This window comes from Poecile atricapillus, chromosome 5, assembly GCF_030490865.1.
Source record: "Poecile atricapillus isolate bPoeAtr1 chromosome 5, bPoeAtr1.hap1, whole genome shotgun sequence".
Taxonomy (NCBI): Eukaryota; Metazoa; Chordata; class Aves; order Passeriformes; family Paridae; genus Poecile; species Poecile atricapillus.
The window spans coordinates 136,044-155,507 of NC_081253.1; the positions used below are offsets into that span (position 1 = coordinate 136,044).

Consider the following 19,464-nt stretch of genomic DNA (forward strand, 5'->3'; position numbering starts at 1 on the left):
TACTTAGAAACATATCAGCACATTAATATATTTAGCATGAGTCTCACGAGACATCATCTTCACTAATTTTTAGCATAAATTTTACTGTGTAATGAGAAGCTTTCTTTTCTCATATCCGTATTAGGCAGCGTTTTTGCCCTTCCCCCAATGCTCCTGCACTGCAATCATTGTGCTTGCACTTATTATGTTACAAATGACCGAGGTAAGGCTGACATTCTCGTTGCATGCAAAAAGAGCTAGTCTGCCAGGCTTCTTTTTTTTTTTTTTTTTTTTTTTTTTTTCCTAATGAAGCAGCTTTGTGAAATCTCCCCATGTGTTAATACTAATGAAGATCCTCCAGCACAATTAAAATCGCAGCCAGTGGCTGAAGAGGAAACAGAAGACAATGGCATCCTTCTACATGTGAATGTTTTTTATGCATAGATCGACTTTGTTTAGAAATACTGTTGATTTTTAAAATCCTTATACGTAGTATTTAATAAGGTTAACAAGCTGTACATATTCTTGAATTCTGAAAGTATGTTTTTACCGAATCAGACTGAAATCACGTATTCTTTATTGCACTATGGTTTAACTTTATAGAGTTATGGTTTGTAGGGAGCAGTCCTTGGGCTCTTGCAGTGTACTTTAACCCTGCTTGAGTTTGAAACTATGCCAAAGAAAGAAGAAAAAAAAAAAAAAAAAGAGGATACCGTGTGTGTAGTGTGAAGGGTTGGTGCAGGGAAGCACAGCTTTTAACTTTCTACAAATAACCTCTCTGGGTTGTTTCAGGCAAGGCGAGAAAATTTGATTTTAAAATATGTATTTTTAATTCTTGTGTCAATAACTGGTGAGTGTTAATACTTCTCCTTCATTTTAATTTAATTCCATCACCCTTGTTGCCTTGTTTTACTTGAATTTATCGAGTACTTCAAGAACTTAAAAATTTGAACGTTGATTCTTTAAAATGTCTCTTCTTTCAGAAGTGGATCGCCTTTTCTTTTTTTTTTTTCCGTAGACGGCACTTGTTTATATAACAGATTCTGTTGTTGCTTTATTAATGTTTTTAACCTAAACTTAATCTGTAGGTTCTTAAGGTGGGCAACTTTGCTTCTCCCCCGCCCGATGAAGTTATCAATGAAAAATGACCCCAGGCGGACTGGAACTTTCTGTCGCTGCGTGAAGAACGTGGGCTGTTGGAAACTTTTCCCAGGCCGAGGGCGGGCGCGGGTCCCGCACCGAGATCCGAGATCCGAGATCCGCTCCCCGCCCGGCCCCGCCGCCCGCCCTGCGGGGAGCGCCGCTGGTGACGTCACCGGGGGCGCGGGGTCCGCGACCCCCTCCAGGGTCCCGCCGGCTGGGGGCGGCCGCCGCGCGCGCCGCCGCCCGCGCGCGCCCCCGCCCGGCTCCGGGGAGCGCCGGGAAGGGCCGGCCCGGCGCGCGCCGCCCGCACCGCGGAGGGGAGAGAGCGGGAGAGCGAGAGCCGCGCAGCCCGCGCACCGAGCGGTGGAGCTTCTCCCAGGTGAGCGGCTGGGGTGGGATGGGGTTCTGCCGCGCCGGGGCTCCCGAACCCGGGTAGCGCCCGCCTCGCCGGCCGCGTCCCCGCCGGTGCGTATCGCCCCTTTGTTGTGTGGGCCGAGCGCGAGTCCCGCTGCGGGGCCCTGCCCGGGCAAGGCTGCGGGCGGGTGGCGGAGTGACTGCGTAGAGGTGAGTCCCGGGGAAAGGCCGGGGCCGGAGTGTCTGCAGACGGGACGGCTATGTTCCGAGCGATTTTAAACTTTGCTCATGGCCGCACGCCCCTGCTTTGGCCGGGCGGCGCCGGTCACGTCTCTGCCGACGGACGCCCGCAGCCTCCGGGGCGGCGCGGCGCGGCGGCTGCTAGCGGCCACCGGGCGGCTCTTTTGTGTGGCGCTGTGCGGTACGCTCCGCTCCCGGCGGCCCTCCCGCCCCGTTCCGCTCTTGGCGGCGGGCGCTGCCCCGCTCCCCTCGGTCGGGGCTGTCAGGGCGGGCGCGAGGCGGGGCCGCGCGGAGCGGCCGCGGGGCAGCGGCCGGAGCACGCGCTGTCCCTCCGCGGGCGACCCCCGGCCCCGTGCAGCCCCCGCTCCCGCGCGCGGGTGAGTAGGCGCTCCCTCCCTCCCTTCCTCCCTCCCCTCCCTTCCCTTCCTTCCGCGGGGCGCGGCGCGGGCCGGGAGCGGGCGCCGCTCCTCACAGCCGGCTCGCTGCGGGCCCCTCTGTCCGCGGCTTTGTGCGCGTCCCGTCCTTGTAAAGAGAAACAAGCAGCTGCAGCGTTGGGCCGAGTTGTTGAAATTTATCCCTTTGTGTATATTACAATATCCTCCATTTTTCTGCCCTCTAAACAACAAGCCTTTCGCCATCTTGGGCAAATTTTTATTCCAAAGTCTGACCGTCTCTTTTAGGAGGGAATGAGTATAAAACCTGAAAGCGCTTCTGGATAAGCATCAAAGTTTAGGGAATGTTATAGGGACAGATAGTGACGTCATGTAAAGTTTAAGGGGATTTTTCTCCAAGACTGTGCTTTCCTCTGGAATTCCTGATCTAACGTGTTGTAAACCGCACTTTAAAGAGAAAGGTTCCTAGTTGAGTGTGCATATACAGGGGACACAGTGAATATGCTTCCTTATCTGGTGTCTGGTTTCATATCAGGAAAATAATCATGCCTCCCACCTTTTTTTTCCGCCCTGACCTTAGTATTTAATGTGCAATGCTTAACCGTTGGGTTATTTAAAAAACAGTTCTGCAGTTATGATGTTAAATAACAAATTATCTGGACATCTGCATTGGTTTTGTTTATGGCAGTTATTAATCTGACGTGACATTTACATGAAACACTTGGTACAGGATCTTCCCTGAGAAATAAACAGTGTCTTCTTGGCATGAGGGACATGGCATTACAGACCTCCATTTTTAAATGACAGACTTGGAGGTATGGTTTGGAAGCAACGAACTTATTAAGGTGTATTATTAAAGGGTTTCGTCTGGAAAGTACCTATAAATATTACATGTAGTTTGGGTTATGTTCCAGGTACTGTATAATGTGTGTGGCTAAATGTAGTTACTACACTAAGCTCGTTGAAAGAACCGACTGCACAACAACTCCTTACCCAACAACAAATCATTTTTCCTCTGACTATGAATTTTGGATCAGCTGTTGTGAAAGGGAGAACAATAAAAGGTACTGTTGTGTTAATTTGGTTCTCCGTTGCTTTTTTTTTTTAATCTCATGAAAGTTTTTCTGGTCACATGACTTAGTGAAATGTGTAATTGGTGGGGAATAATTGTTGTAGTTAAAGTTTTGTTTTTCCATTCTTCTTTCTATGCTTGTTTGACTTGCTGCATATTTAAAGTCACACTATGGAGAATATGAAACTATTTGTATTTAATTTACATTTTCTTTGTCTTCAGAATTGGGAAAAATATTGACAACAGTTAACAGAAAGTAGTATGAATAGCTGTTTGTACATCAAGACTTTCTATCCAAATCAGTATTGAACGCTGTACTTAAAGCCTTGAAGTTACATTAGAACAAATGTCGGATGCTTATTTTATTTTCCATTCCTAAATGCATCAGAAAGTGTGGTTGAATTTGTTATTTCCTATCTGTGTGAATACCGAGTAAATGAAACCATTTAAACAGTTGAAAGCATGTACAGCAGGTGATTCTAAATTAGAAATGCAATAAAGGTCTAGAAAATTGGATAGGTTATAAATGGTGAGCAACAGAGGATAAGTAGTTTCCAAAAATGACATTATAGCTTTGACATCTCATAATAAACTATGTACACGTTTTTGTCAAAATGCTGCAAAATCAATAAATGCAAAATGTTAAGAAAATGGTAGCCAAGGTAATTTTTGTGAAGTGTATGTAGAGAAAGCACTAGGAATTGTTAAGGAATCTTCAGTGTTAGAGAAATTCTGTGTTCCCTTCAAGCAGGTGATACTGGTTGAATCATAGGTCGTACCAATTCCTGTAAACAAGTGGAGTATTTGTATCAGGTTTTGATGAAGTTGTTCATAAACAGAATGCTCTGAAAGGTAAAAAATATTTCTTCAGAGGATCAGGTATTGTTTCCTTTTTATTCCTGATCCAAGGTCTGTTCTGGATGGCACAGTATAAGGTTTTGTGACTATTGTGTATTTAAAATAAACTGGGGCTGTGATGCTGTTTTCTAGTTCCTGCCAGGACCAGGACCCAGTAGTTCTGACCACCTTACCTTGTTAGTTGGGGGTGGGAAATGCACACAAGGCCCTCTATTCCTTTTGGAGCGAGAAGGGCTCTCTTCCAAATGAACCTAGGGTATTGTTGTTTCCCTGTGAATCTTTGGATGCTTTTTTGTTGTCTCTGTCATTGGTGTTGTTGCTATTACTGTTCTTTTTCTTACTTCATTGCTGTAAATTGTTCTTATCGCAACCCAACACCTCTACCTTTAGTGCCTCCAATTCTCTGCATCCCGAAGAAGGGGAGGGAGTGAATGAGCATCACATGGTTTCCGTGGGAGCACTGAATTGGAGAATATCATTCTTAAACCACGACATACTGGTATTTCTCATCCAAATTATTTTCTTAAATTGAATTCCACTGTGCTGGGTTCCTTATAGGTTTGTGTTCCCACAAAAGGGTAGTTGTTTTTTAAGATTCTTGTAGGTTGTCAGTGCCATTGAAAAATTTTTTTGAGTAGTGTGAGAGAGAAAAAAACCCCTCAATACATGCTTCGTACCTTTTGGCGAAAAATACTTGGTTTTCTTGAACATGTAATAAAATATTTTGTGTTTTCAAAAGATAAACTAGCAATATCTTTATATCATGGAGGGAAAAAGCATTGGTTAACCACTTTAGTATATTTGTTTAATCTTTATATTGACCTTATGTTAAGAAAGTTCTACAAGGCTGGCTTTTCTTTGTCTTTTTTGGGCCACACTTAAAAAGCAAATAAGGTAATAGAAGCCTTTCCTTATAGGTCCTGTTCCCCTTCTCCTTGTTTTCTTTGTCTGCACGTTTATTGTAGAACTGCATTGTAAAGGAGCAGATGTTTTGCAAAACATCCTGATGTGTTGCTTTTTCTTACGGGAGTGCATAACTGTTCCTTCTGATGCATCGATTTGACAGCTGGTTGATTTCATGAAACTGCTAAGAAGCCATTAGTGGTGTCATTGAATTCAAATAGAACAGTCCCTCCCAGCTTGAACTGCAGTTGTTAGGGTCTTTGTCGCTACTTTCCTGTTCCTAAGCAAGATGTGGAATATCAGAGTTGCAAATAAAATGAAGCTTGTCCACCCGGTCTCATATCCCAGAATGAGGGAAAGGAGCACCTCACTGCTGTTAGTTCTATAATTTTCTTACAATGACATATTTGGGAATAGGAGATCTTGACTTGTGGTAGGTATAACCAACAATGCAGTTTCCTACACCCTTCCTCCCCCTCTCACTTTGGCATGTTAAGGGTTTCACTGTATGAACACATCGTGTTCAAATCCCTTCGCTGTGATCCATCTCCCGGACTCTGATGTATATATATCTTTAAATAAAACTTAATAGTGTAAACACTGGTGGAATTTTTTATTTTTTATTTTTCTTTTAATAAACAGACTATTGTAATAGAGCATTAAGAGTGATATTTAGTGTTTTCATCACTTAGATAATTTGGCCCAAGGAAGATTTCCATAGTCTACCAGTTTTCTCCCAAGTGTGATTCAACTTCTGAGTTAATACTGTAGTTTTACTACAGTATATTCAGTGAATTATGTTATACTACATTAAAAACTAGTTTGTGATTGTTAATTGCCACCACAAGGAACACAGAAACAGTTGTCAAAGTTAGCAGTGATTTTTGTGATTGTTTGATAGTTTACAACATTCTGAATGTAGACAAAAATGTACTAAGTATATGCTGGTCGACATACTTTGCAGAAATGGGAAGTTTGTATTGAAGAACATTATGCAGTATTTGGAATCTAGTTATAGATGATCTTCCACACTGCATCACAGAACGAAATGAAACATCCTTTTTTAAACTAACATCTATACTTTTAAAGATTTTTTTTGTTATACGACTGTTACACTTTTTACTTTAAAACCATTTTTACTGTAAATAGCAATGAACAAGAAATCACCAGAAGATTTGTGTGAGGAAAACAGTAAGTTCTCATTAATTTTTTAGTTTGTCTTTCTTAGGGACTCTATGAAGGTGAGACAGTATTAGTTCCAGTGTTACTTACTGTGGAGATAAGGAGTCTGGAAGGGTTTAGTCTTTTACCAACATCATAAGTAGCTGGTGGTAGAGGATGAAAAAAGAGCTGTCTTCACTGACTTGAATACGTAGTGTGCTGGGTAGTTGTTTCCTTGAAAACGGAAGTGCGTGGTTTGTTAGTCCGCAGGGTAATTGCTACGGGTAGGTAAGCAGAGTGCAGCAGGTAGTCATTAAACAAAACTGGGACCATGTATTCATTCAGCCTCTGCAGAAGGGCCAGGCAAGATACAGTATTTTGCCATTATTTTGTTTCTTAATCATACAGTTTTAAGTGGAAGAAAGGTATGTGGAACATATAATCCAGTTAGCACACAGTTTCACCTATTAGCTGTGTTAAGTTCTTATCCAAGTTCTTTAGTGTTTAAGCTCATTACTGTCCTAAATTTACTGTTATATAGTGCCATGGTCTTGAGCTACTCCTTAAAAATTAAAAACCAAATATACTGTGTTAAAGTCCTGTGCAGAAGTTCCATTGATATTTAAATGGAAATAAATTATAAAAGTAAAAGTAGTAATTTTGTGGTATCATTTGGATTTTTGTCTCTTTTGGGGGGGAGGAGAAATTGTGATTTATTTTATTCTGGTATTAACATTTCATGAGATGCCAGGTGAAAGAAACTCTTGGAGTGTGAGGAAGTCTTAGGGCTTGTTTCAGCTTTTTAATGTAGCAACAAAGAACAAAGGATACAAGGGTTTTCCCAGCTTAGTTTAACAGAATTAATTGATGTATTTAACACAATTCCTAATACCACTTCCTTCTCTTTTTATAGAATATCTTTCTGATCATTGGAAAAAAGACCAATATCAAAACATGTATACGGTTTTAAACTTGGTTAGTGACAGATGATCTTTCAAACGTAGTCTCTGAAATTATGGACTTTAGGAAAAGTCCATAGGGCTGGGCTTGTCAGTGTCTGTATGAAGCCTGTTGCCTTTAATGTGAATTCTCTTCCTTTACCTTGCCCTTCAGGGCCTCCTGAATGTCTTGGTTTCTGTATGTAAAGGACTTAAGACTCTTTTGAGTTGATATAGGTCAGGCATTGTAAATAGCTGAATGGGTTAAGCCTTGGTAGTTTGCAAAAAGAGATTGCAGAAATTTTTCTGGCTGCTGAGGGTGGAATCACCCAAAACCTTAAAATGCAAACTACTAAAAATGTAAAGAAAAACTACCTGAATTTTTTTTTCTGCCTGATGGACTCCTTACATTAGTAATTAGTGAGACTGCTCAGTTTAAGTATTTGTCACCGGTAATGTTTACAGCATAAAGCCTTTGGAAAGAAGGTAAACTTAAAAATAATACAGTGACTGTGTGATCATGCTGTCATCTTTTTGGAGCCTCACACAGAGCTTAGTTCTGCTCTGGAATTCTTGGAAAGGATAATGAAGAAGTTTCAGTTTTTGAGTAATGATGAACCCTAGCAGTGTATTCTTATTCCTGTAAATTACAGAAAGTGTAAGGTAGATTTTCTTTAGAGTATTTAATATAATAATTTAAAGGCACAAAATAATCTGCCTAGCTGTTCTTGAACTTGAACCTCAATCCTGAGTCTGTTGGATGAAAAGTTAAACCTTGAAATCTTCCAGAGAGTATTTTTTTCTTCACTGAGTACATAGATAATGTTTTTGGATTGTGACCCTATTTATTGATTGATTGGTGTTAATGAGTTAATGTTTTTCTGATGCTGAAAGATTCTCTAATAAACAATTCAGTGCATTTTACCAGATACCTGTTTTAGAAGAATGGTATGTAGTATCCAAGTATAATCAGCAAAATAATCCCACAACCCTCTCCTCAGCCCTCAGTCTTTCTACAACAAGAAGCCACTTGGACAAAAATTACTTCAGTGGTCCGTCAGTGCACAGGGACATAATTGTGTGGATTTTTCCTCATTTTTTGTTCTTGCACTTTTCTGCAAGCATGTGCTCATTAATCAAAGACACTGTACTGCTGAGGGCAGAGAGGTTCATCAAATTGGCAGCTTGTTTGGTGTAAAGAACAGTGTGCTGGAGCTCTTAACGTGCTAGGACATAAATAAATCTATGTCTTTGTATGCAAACCTGGAGGTTAATACTGTATAATTCAGTGTCCTGTCTTTCTTTTTATGATGGATGTTTTTAAGTGTTTGAAGCGTAATGCGAGCCTTCAAGCAGGTCAGGGCAGACAGGCTGATTGGCTGAAGCAGAAGCTTGGCAAAGGGGCTTGTGTGTCTGCTGTAGAGGGGTTTTTTTTGGCTTGGAGATCATTGTTGTATTGCCTGCGCTGTTGTAGGAGAGTTCCTAAAGATTGACGACCCTTGCTGTGCTAATGGACTTAGTAATGAAATGCAAATAGTTTGGTTCCAGTTTGTTCCAAAGTTACTGCTGTTTGTATGTAGCCTTAGCAGACCTAACATGTGGAACAAGCACAAAACGAGGAGGATTTCCCTGTAAAAATGGTTCTGGGATTTGGCTTTAACCAAGAATTGGTTAACCGTGAATTGGTTGCATATTCATAATTTAAGAACAGCTGGTTAGAGCAAGTGCATAGTCGTTTGCAAGCTATTATAAACCATTCTACTCACACATGGAGACCTGTGCTTGTGCTTTTTTTTTTTTATTGATCTAGCGTCATTTGAAATCTGGTCGCTGCAGCCACAGAGACCCTTCATTTTAGCTATGCTTGCATTGTAGAACAAGCTCAGTATTAAATATTTATTTTTAACTAAATGCTGAATAAAATGTTAAACTCTGAGCTTTGAAGAAACAAGGTGTAAGGGTGAGCAGTGACATACATCTTAAACATGAAATCTTGTTATGTAAAGACTGAAAAAGTGACATCAGCCAAGCTTTGTAGTCCTTTCATAACATTTGTTGTTCAGTATAAGAAGTCCTTGTTAGATTTACCCAGTGTTACCTTGCTAACACTGTAGTTGCTGGTTTTTTTGTGTTTTTTTCATGCATTGTGTCTACTCAGTGCTTTTGGGGGAAAGCCAAGAAGTACAAAATGTGATTGTATTACACAAAATGAAGGCGTAGTAAAATAGAACTAAGCAGTCCTGTTGAGTATCCTGTGGAGAAAATAATGAATGTATTAGGAATCTTGTAAAGGTGTGCTTATTTATCATTATAATGTGAAAAGTACATGCTTAGAAATATTAGTTATTAATACATAATAAGCTGTGATGGAAAGTTGATCTCCCTGCATTCAGTTTTGCTTTTCAGCTAAAAATCAAGCTTATACAGAAAAGTTTGATAACTTTTATGTATTTTTGCTTGCCCTAGTGATTGGAGCTTTTATAAAGTGTAATACATTTTTGACAATAAAAGTCAGTTTTCCTAACGTCCTTAGTTCTTGTGGGAATAAAAGAGCCTGAAATCCCTGCTCTCCATACATCTTTTGATCCAGTATGTTGTAAGTTATTAACTTGTTACTGATGTATAACCTGGCATGTAAATAGAAAGTGTTGCTGAGCAAAGTTGTAAATAAATTCTTAGTTAATATGTATGGATCCAGGGAAATGGGAAGCCATTAAGGGAGGTTTCTTACTGTGTTAGTCAGCGAGATAAAAATATCAAATACACATGCCTGAAAGAGTCTAGTTTTTCAAGCTGTATCAGTGGATTTAACAAAAGATGTTATCACTGCTTACAGCTCTGGTCTTGTCTGAGTAGTTACAGCAATTGAAAAAAAGGATAAACTGTGAGAAATGCAAACCAATATTTTTCCATTGCATCTTTGATCATTTTTCTTCCTTGGAGTTACCCGTAGCACCTCACTGCTTCTTTTCAATGTTGAAGAAAGAGCTAGGTCAGAGATAACTGAGACTACAACCATGTGGTTTAGGAGAGAAGTGAGGTGGAAGAATGCTCAGTAGGTCCCTGGGGGGACCCAACCTCTACAAAAGTTGTAATACCAGAAACAATTTCTTCATATCACAATTCATAGCTTTCAAAGCAGCAGGGAAAATTCCTGTTTGGATTTTTGGGTGCTTTTACTTACGGTCTAGTATTAGAAACAATAGATGCTCCCATTTTGGCTCTTTCAGAGAAATTACCTTATGCGGGAGTTGAAAAAAGTAAATTGTTAAGGGTTTGGAGGGGAAGCCATGTGAAGAATGGCTGAGGTCTCGTCTCTTGGTTTGTTCTGTGTGAAAAAAGGAGACTGAGGTCAGACCTCATTGGGGTCTGCAGCTTCCTCATGAGGGGAAGTGAAGGGGCAGCTCTGATTTCTGCTATGATCAGGGGCAGGACCGGAGGGAAAGGCTGTGTAGCTTTGTCAGGGGTAGGTTTAGGCTGGATATCAGGAAAAGGGTTCTGTCCCCAGAGGGTTGTTGGGCACTGATTAGGCTCCCCAGGGAGTGGTCACGGCTCCAAGGATGCCAGAGCTCCAGGAGCATTTGGACAGTGCTCTCAGGGACAGGGTGGGATTGGTGGGGTATCCTGGGCAGAGCCAGGGGTTGAATTCAGTGATCGTTGTGGGTCTCTTCCAACGCAGGATATTCTGATTTTAGGTCATTACACACTCACCCTCCTCTTAGTAATCACTGACAGATGGTGATTGAATTTTTTTCACTGCATTGTCATCAGAGACTATATTAAAAAGCTACTGTCCCAAAGAAAGTGTGAGAAATGAGAAGAAAGTTGAGATCCTAAGCCTTCACTAAAGGGAGTGAAATCCTGTGGATTATTGAAAAAAATCACAGCAATACATTGCAACAATTACTATCTTTCTGGCAGCTTAGTAGAGAGTGCACTTGGATTTTGTCATACCTTAAATGTAATGAAGAAGGTTTTGGAGGATAGGTTTTTAGAATGGGTGTATATTTGAGCACAATGGGTATGCCCCATTTTGATGACATACTGAAGTCCTTCTGTTTGCTTTTTTCATGTCTTTTCTGTTTTAACTTGCCAACAACCTGCCAAATAAATATCTAAAGAGTTTGAATAGTTATATACTTGCACTTAATGCATGTAAGAGTGTTTGGAGCAGTAAATTTCAGAAAAGAGAAAAAATACATATAGAGAGAATGTTATGTTACTAAATGTTACTAACAGAATGTTATGTTATAGAAAGAATGTATGTTACTAAAATGACAACTGACTTAGTAAGGGTCCTTTATTGTTTGGCCTTTAACTGTGGTATTAGTAGTATATTTTTCTGCAGTTCTCTTTTCTTCTTTTCTAGAAGTGCTTTTCAGGTCTGATTTTCCCCCTTTAAGGCTTAGAGGGTATAGCAAGTTGTCTTCATGGAACAAAATGTATTTTTGAAGAAGAGTGGGAAGTACCGATTCCATGGTTGAGCCTTATCCAGAGGGTTAGTTTTGAGCTATTTTTTTTATGATTTGCAAAAAGAAGTGTGTTAATTGTACAAAGAAGCAGTCAAAGGACATTTGGGGAAGGAAGGAAGGAACTCACTCTCGCTTACTTTAGGTAAAAACTAAAGTTAAGTGCACCCGTAAGTGCAGTCAGTTGAAAAATGCCCGTTTTTGCCTCACACTAGGAGCTGAAAGGAATAGATTATGCTATGTCATTTTCCTTTTATTTATATGTGAGAAAGATACAGAGCAGCTTGAAATACTTGCCTGTTTTTTGGGAGATGTTTTTTTATGTCAACCTGTTTCTGATTATCACTGAGGTAAATTTATAATCTTTTGACTCTTGCAGATGCCAGTGAATTTTCGACGTTAGCAGTTAAGATGTTATAGATATACAGCATATTGCGAAGTTTATTGTGTTGATACAAGTGGTTTATACAGAGCAGTGTTGAAATGTAGCCTGCAGTCTTTTTGCGGTCACGGAAATGAATTACGTGTTCTGAGAGATCCGTGCATAGTGTAAAGACTTTCACATTAAAACAGGTGTGGGCAATCACTTTTTAAAGATTTCTTGGCCTTTAAATGCTTAATTTTTATAATTGTGGTAATTTTTATACTTTGCAATATGTTTAAAATAAATAGATGAACGATTGTCTTACGGAATGATCTGTGTTATATGTTTTAGGAGACATTTGAAATGCATGTAAGTGGGATCTCTTTGTAAAGCTGAGTCACTTTTTTGCTTCATATGCCTGTTGCCCTTTAAGCACCTGTTGTCAACACGTAAAATTTTATGACCTTATGACTGTGGTTTTTGCTCACCTATTTGTCCATATGCCTGTCATTTCCTTGCCATAATTTTTGTTTGTAATTTCTTTTCAGCCGTAACTGAAAGTAGGCTAGACATTCAACAGTAAAGTTCCATAGTTTTGTGAAGATTAATCACTGTACTGAAGAAGATGCACAGATTACACCCGCCATCTGAGGAAGTGGTAGGCCAGCATTAGTGTTACTTCAGCAATACCCCAAGCAGTTCTCTGATTCCTCAGTGTGTGCCCACTGTACAAGAAGTATATATGCTGTCAGCAGTGTCCTTGCCAAGTGGGTTGTTGAAGTGGACTGCTATTTCCTCATGGGGTCTGGTTTATGGCAGTGGGAAAATGCTGAAGACCATCAAGGAACACTGCTCACAGGAGAATTTTTTCAGCCACCTCAAAAGTAGCACATGAGGAGACCTGTAGTAAAAAGCTTTTGCATGGTACCATGTACATGGGTTTTGTGCAAAGTAGAATGAGGATAGTGGATACTAAATTTTACTTTTTTTGGATCAAAATTTAGTTCTCAGAATAAATTCAATATGATTTCAATTGGAAAATGTTGGTGACTTTTAAGTAACATGACTAGAATGTTGTTTATATCTGCAACTACAAGCAATAAATAATCCAGTAATTTCAATTGGTGAAAATACTTTAGAATCATTAGCATGTGCGCATTACTTCTTATTGAGGGCACACAGTCTAGCCCAAGTTATGCTGACTTACCTTTCCAGTTCACTATTATGTGAGAGAACAAACATTTGCGTTTATAAAACGCATGCACATAATAATAAACAGTTTTCCGAAGCTTTCATTTTAGTTGAGGGTTTTTCAGAACCAAAGTCTGTGTGCTTACCAGTGCCCTGTGAAGTGGCTTGTATGCATGTGTCCTGTGGATGGCTTACAGCTGATTGCTCTTTCATTAATAAAAGCAGGACTTGCTGTTTTATACGGTGAAATGTAAGTGAAAAATACAAGGCTTTAAAAGATACAATCATAGCTGTTTTTTAAGGCAAGTGAGGTGTGTGCCCTCCTCCACACCCTGGCCCCCCCAGCCCCCCTTGCTATATATTGTGGATTGGATTACAATGATGTAGTGGATTCACTGACATCTTGTAAATTAAACTTACAAGAGTCAGACTTGTTTGTCAGATATTAGAAGGCCTGCATAGATAGCTACTTCTGTTGCTATGTTGGTTCATGCATGTGGCAGTAATTAGCTTCTGTAGATGCTAGAAAATATGTTGTCATAGAGTTGCGGAGAAGCAGGTTTCAGTGTGTTTTCACTCACTTAACAGAAGTCAGGTACCATTAGACCAGTATAAATTTAACTAATTTTGAACAGCAAAAGTGTAAGACTACAATTTCTACAGGACTTGAGAGAGAAGCTTGGTTTCTTAGACAAGACATTTAAGTTCCTTTTTTTATTTTTTTCTTTCTTGTAAATAGACCATATTGCATATAAAAATCAATGAAATAATCAGAAGTTGCATCTTTAAAAGTGTATGGCCTCAGGACAATTAATTTTCAACTTGCCTCTTGCTTGCTTTCCTGTTCTGGTTTGTTTTTTTTCTAATGAGCCATGAAGAAAGAGTCAGAGGTTAAATGATCAGTGGTCTGTAGATATCAAACCAAAAGTGAGTTTTAGAACAAACTTGTATCTTGACCATCTTTCCTTTTAAACAAATATAGTTTGTTAAAAACAAAAAGACTATTCCGTGGTAGCTTTTTAGTAATCTGATTCAATGTTTCTTCTGTGAGATACTCAGATACTGGTTGGTACTTAGGGCAATATTTAAAAAATGTGTAGCATTTCTCTTGATGTTCTTGTTAGATGTACTTCGAATTCCATTAGTAGCACAGTTAAATTAGTGCTAAACAGTGGTGGAAATTTCATTTTTGAGCTCAAACTTCAGCCTTTAGGAGCTGAAAAGTCAGGGATATTCTATTAAGAAACAGTTCATTAATTCAGACTTGCTAGCTTGTGGCCTCTTGTCATGTCATACCCTGTAGCGGCCCTTTCCACTCAGGTTTAAGGCTGGTGTTTTACAGTATTTTCTCTTTTAATCAGTGGACAATCGTTTTACAGATTCCTAAGTCTAAACTTGTCTAAATTTTGTTCTTATCCTGAACTTGAAAGCTGACAGAGCAGAAGGAAATACTTGCAAGCTTATTTTTGCCCAGAAAGACTGGGAAAACAGAAGAAAAGTAGTCTAAAACAGAAGTTCTAGACTTTCAAATAGGTAGTAACGTCTTCAGGCTTGCTGTAATCCATGCTGCTGTTAGCTTCCCATCTTGCAGAAACCTGGTAGAATGTCCAGTACATTGCTTTTGTACTGGAATGATGCTAGTATAATGAATGTAATACATGTGAATGGTTTGAAGTAAAAAACTATGACTACCAGTAGTTCCTTATTTTTAGATGCTTTTTCTGAGTGTAATTCACAGGGTTATTTGGGTTCCCCCCCTTAAATATGTGGCCAAGATTCATACCATTGCTTCAGCAAGACTGAAGGAATAGGGGGAGTGGAGAATCCTGACAGCAGAGCCCATCACTCACACCTAATTATCAATTTTATTTTAAACTAGGTAAGATTGCCAACTTGCTTTACACTTTCAACTTCTAGTGATGTCTTGTAGCCTATTGTTTTTGTGGCACAGCACCCAATGTTTTTTGTTCATTTATAATGTGAAACTGGTATGCAAGTTCTGTTTCTTTGAACTTGTTGTTACCATAAACCTTTTTGCCAGAAGAATTACTACAATTCTTAAGTTGTTACCATAACTCTTTGTCATTTCACTGTTCAAAATACAACTAAATACATGCTGAAGGACAGAGGTGAGTTTTGTAGAGTTGCATGTGTAGTTCTGAGGTCCTTAGCATGGGACTACTGAAGTGCGTCTGATAAATGGCCATTAAGGAGTTGAAGGGACTGAAGCATCTCACCTATAAAGGAAGGCTGAGAGAGCTTGAACTCAGCTCAGAGAAAAGGTTCAGGGGAATCTCATCAGTGTTTATAAATAACCTGTCTGAAAGATGCAAAGAGGACAGAACCAGGCTCTTTTCAGTAGGTCAGGACAAGAACAGGCGCAGGCTGAAACACAGGAGGTTCCATGCCATGTGCTTTGGGATGACCCTGCTTGAGCATGACTCGCTGCTGTCCTTTTCAGACTGACCCATGGAGCAATGTATCTGAACAGCTTGGGCCATGATGTGCTCCAGCCAAACCGTATTTAGAGTTTATTATCAAACCCTCTGGAATTTCTCAAGGTTGCTGAGGCACAAGCTGTTCTAAAAATAAGAAGAGGCTGAAAACAAGAAAACAGCACTACAAGAGCCAGATAACAGAAGGTGGTTGAACACCTGGACTGTAACCAATCCTGTGCCCTGAGGATTGCATGCAGAGCGTGTGGACAGGATGGGGCACCAATGAAAAGATACATGAACAGTAGTTCTAGAATGTATAAATAAGTGTGTAATGTAAACAGTCAGTGGCTTCTGCAAAATCATATTGGCTCAGTGGTCAGAGGTCCTGAGCTCCCACAGACCTATTCTGTGAGGTTTCCCCCAAACATCAGGAAACTCTTTTCGTTCATGAGGATGTCTGTGCACTGACGTGGGTTGTCCTTAGAGGTTGCGAAGTCTTCACCCTTGGTGATGCACCAAAGTCATCTGGACACAGTCCTGGACAACTCATTCTAATTGACTACTTGAGCAAAGGCTTTGACAAGACAGTCTCCCTTTCAATCTCAACCATGCTGTGATTTTGTGTGTCACTTGTTCTATATTTTAGGATATTTTGGTGAACCGTTTAAACTTACTTTGTGTCAGAATGATCCTAGGAGAGCATGCAGAGTCATAAGTTTTGACCAGAAGTGTAGCATATTGCTAGAGTCTTGAATTAAGACTCTAAAATTCTGAGAGAATTTTAGATTCATTGAAATAAAATGTGTGAGGATTAAGTTTTAAAGATCCAGTGTGATCTTTAAAAGTATAACTTTCTGTTGTTCTGTAATTTCTTAGTTTATATTGTTTTGACATTTTGTGCACAATGTCCTGAGACAGGAGGACTTGATACAAGCATGCCTGAAGGAAAACAAATATGTCAAGTACAAAATGGGTTTTTTTGTGCTGCTGTTATATCATGTTAAGAGAGAATGTTCACACAGGTATTTTTAGGAACTTCATGCTGAACTGTGTGAGCACAGGGAACCCAGAGTATGATAGGTTAAACTTCCGTTCTTTGCTACTTTTCCTCAGAATAATAATAAGGGTTGTTTTTTAAAAATTGTTTTAGTATAAGCTTAGTAGGAAGTTCTCCAGTTCTGCCTTTGATGGATTATTTCATATATTTACACTGTCAAATTCTCCCTTACCCAGAACCTGAGGGAGAGAAGGGTTGATTTTTCTTTTAGTAAAATTGGCTCCTTTGTTTTTTCCCTGAAGAGCAAGTTATTTCTGTTCAAATTTATCCATGCCTAAACAAAATACACAATATTTCTATGTGTAGCTTCATTCTGACAACTATATTTTGCATGCTTGCAGGGAGCAACACAGCTTCACTATTCCAGAATTTTTAGTGGTAGTCTCTGTTGAAGGATTTGCTTTGCCTTTCAGGGAAATAAACCTTCTGTAGCAGGACTCTGTATTTAGAAAAATCTGTGGAATAGACTTTACCACTGGTGTGGGTTGTTTGTTTTTTTCAGGTAACATGCTTATACTTACCATGTCGTCTGATAAATCAACTATATATATGCCTGATAGGTAGCTCACGTCTTGCCCTGATGATTTAGGGATAAGCAACAAAAGATGTCCATTAGTACCGTTGGGGTTTTTTGTGATACAGGATTTTTTTATTGCCGTGATACGATTGTTTGCACATGGACCAATTTAATGCCTTCTGTTGTTCCAGAGGAGTAATATTAAAGATACTGTATTAATTTGATAAAATCTGTTCACTAGTTGTTTTGGTTTTTTTTTTTTAAATGATTATAATTCTGCCTTTTAATAACATTTCTGCAAATAGGAAGACATAAAGTGGCTATATATATATGTATATATATACATATATGTATGTATAAACATACTGTGTTTTTTGAAATGAAGAAAAAACCTGTGTTTCCCTTTTGTCTTTGCAGTGCTAAAGTTAGCTTATCAGCTGCACTGCCATTTTTTGTAAGGCAGTAAATTTAAATTTAACAAATGTTAAAAATTAAACAGAAAACCCCCAACAAACCCCTGTTTGTAATAAAACCCCCCTTTTTAAAATTTTTTCATGGTTGTTTTGAAAAGTAATGCTGCCTAGTACTAGACATGTAACTAGAAAATATGTATGATTCATTAGCTTGTAAGTTTTATCATGATTAAGAGAAGTGTTCCAATCTAAATGTAATGGTTATGTAAGCCAATAAAGATGACTACAAGATCTTTAATGTAAATAAAATATTTTACTAAGTACTGTAAAATGAAGATACAATACTTGAATGCGATACGAGGTATTTCATTATCCCAGCTTCTTTGAATCCTGATCTATTTTCCTTATGTATTGTGCTAGTTATATTACTGGATATTTGTTATTGGCATCTTTCAGTACAAGGCTATGTAAGTCAGATTTGAATATGTGCCTCTTCTGTTGGAGCATGAAATCAGACTGGTTCTCAAGAGCAGAACGGAGGAGTATGAACTGGGAAACGCAGAAGAGGGAATGTGGTATTGCTAAGGACTATGCAATATGTGAAATAAGCGTTACTCTGGTTGTTTTGTATGACACCTGCCAATGCAGGAGCCTGATTGTTGTCTTGGAAGAAAGAGCGAGAGCCTAAAATTGTAGGGGTTTGCCCTGCTGCAAGGGAGTGGTGTGTGTGTTTGAAGATTGTATTATGTTTGTATATTTATATTGCATTTTATGTTTAGTTTTTCACAGGGAAACTGTAGGTCCCTGTGAGAATATTCCGGTGCCTAAAAGTGTTACACATATGCATGAGGAAGGTACTGCAATCTTGGGCAATACTGAATTAGAATTGCAGTATTGTTTTTCCTTAATGTGTATTTTATAGGTAGAAGCTGTCTCTGTTGCTAAAATGCTCTTATTTGTTAAATTGGTTCTTGTTTTATCTGATGCACCTATAAAATACAAGTAATGATATGTAGTAAATGGTTTGATCCTGGTATTATCTAAGTTGTTTTTCTGGAAATGGATTTGTTCTCGGCTTCCAGTACTTCTGTGGCGGTTTCAGCACAACTTGTCTGCCAAATAAGCCTTCCAGTACATTGCTTAGGATTATTTTTCCCCAGATTTTAATTTGTGAGTTCTGATTTATGAAAATACAGTATGTCCTACCTGCTTCAGGTTATGTGGTTTCTTGTATACTTTGAAAAATTCTTTTATGTATGTGTAGTTCATCAAGAGAATCATTACAAATAACTGTCAACAGTACCTGTGTTTCTGCCTCAAAAATGCTGCTTCTGCATTAGGTTTAAATTAACTCTCCAGTGTCACACAATATGAGGGGTCTTTTTCTGTTATGATATCTTGGGCTCTGAATGCCAGGTAATTGGTAGGGCAGGTTTAGACGAGATATTGGGAAGGAATTCTTCCCCATGTGGGTGCTGAGGTCCTGGCACACGGTGCCCAGAGAAGCTGTGTCTGCCTCGTCCCTGGAAGTGTCCAAGGCCAGGTTGGACAGGGCTTGGGGCAACCTGGGGTAGTGGAAGGTGTCCCTATATATACACATATATATATTCACATACATTTTTGAAAATACATTTTTGCAAGTTGGATTAATTGGTTTTGTATACAGGCAGGGCAATGTTTCTGTGACTGATGTGGAAGTATAAAGACTGAAAATCTGATACAAAGGCTGTTTAAATGTGCTCAACAACCAGTTAATTACCAATTTAATTTGGTTGAAATGCTTTAGCTTGCAGCTGGTAATTGCTTTTATTGGAGAAGGTACAAGATGTTTACTATTTGTCGCATCGGAGCATCTCAAAGATTTGGAGATCAAACTTTGGTTTTGTTTTTTAAGGACCTGGAAATAATATCTTTATATGGAAAGTGTTACCTTGTTACAGTTTTCAGAGTAGGACTCATATTAGCTTGTGTACTT

General features: G+C 39.2%; 1 protein-coding gene across 10 annotated transcripts in view; it reads left to right on the forward strand.

Annotated features, from left to right (window-relative positions):
• The first annotated feature begins 1,384 nt into the window (after positions 1 to 1,384).
• The window catches only part of BAZ2B (bromodomain adjacent to zinc finger domain 2B), a 111,165-nt gene continuing 93,085 nt past the window's right edge, over positions 1,385 to 19,464 (forward strand). For 3 of the 10 annotated variants that reach the window (XM_058840029.1, XM_058840031.1, XM_058840034.1), the window contains exons 1-2: positions 1,628 to 2,093; positions 3,023 to 3,172. In XM_058840029.1, the coding sequence (XP_058696012.1) occupies positions 3,130 to 3,172 (43 nt within the window). In that variant the 5' untranslated portion in view covers positions 1,628 to 2,093; positions 3,023 to 3,129. Of the gene's footprint in view, positions 1,502 to 1,627; positions 2,094 to 3,022; positions 3,173 to 19,464 lie in introns of those variants that run through there. The other 7 variants (XM_058840032.1, XM_058840033.1, XM_058840030.1 and 4 more) reach the window with 6 other exon arrangements.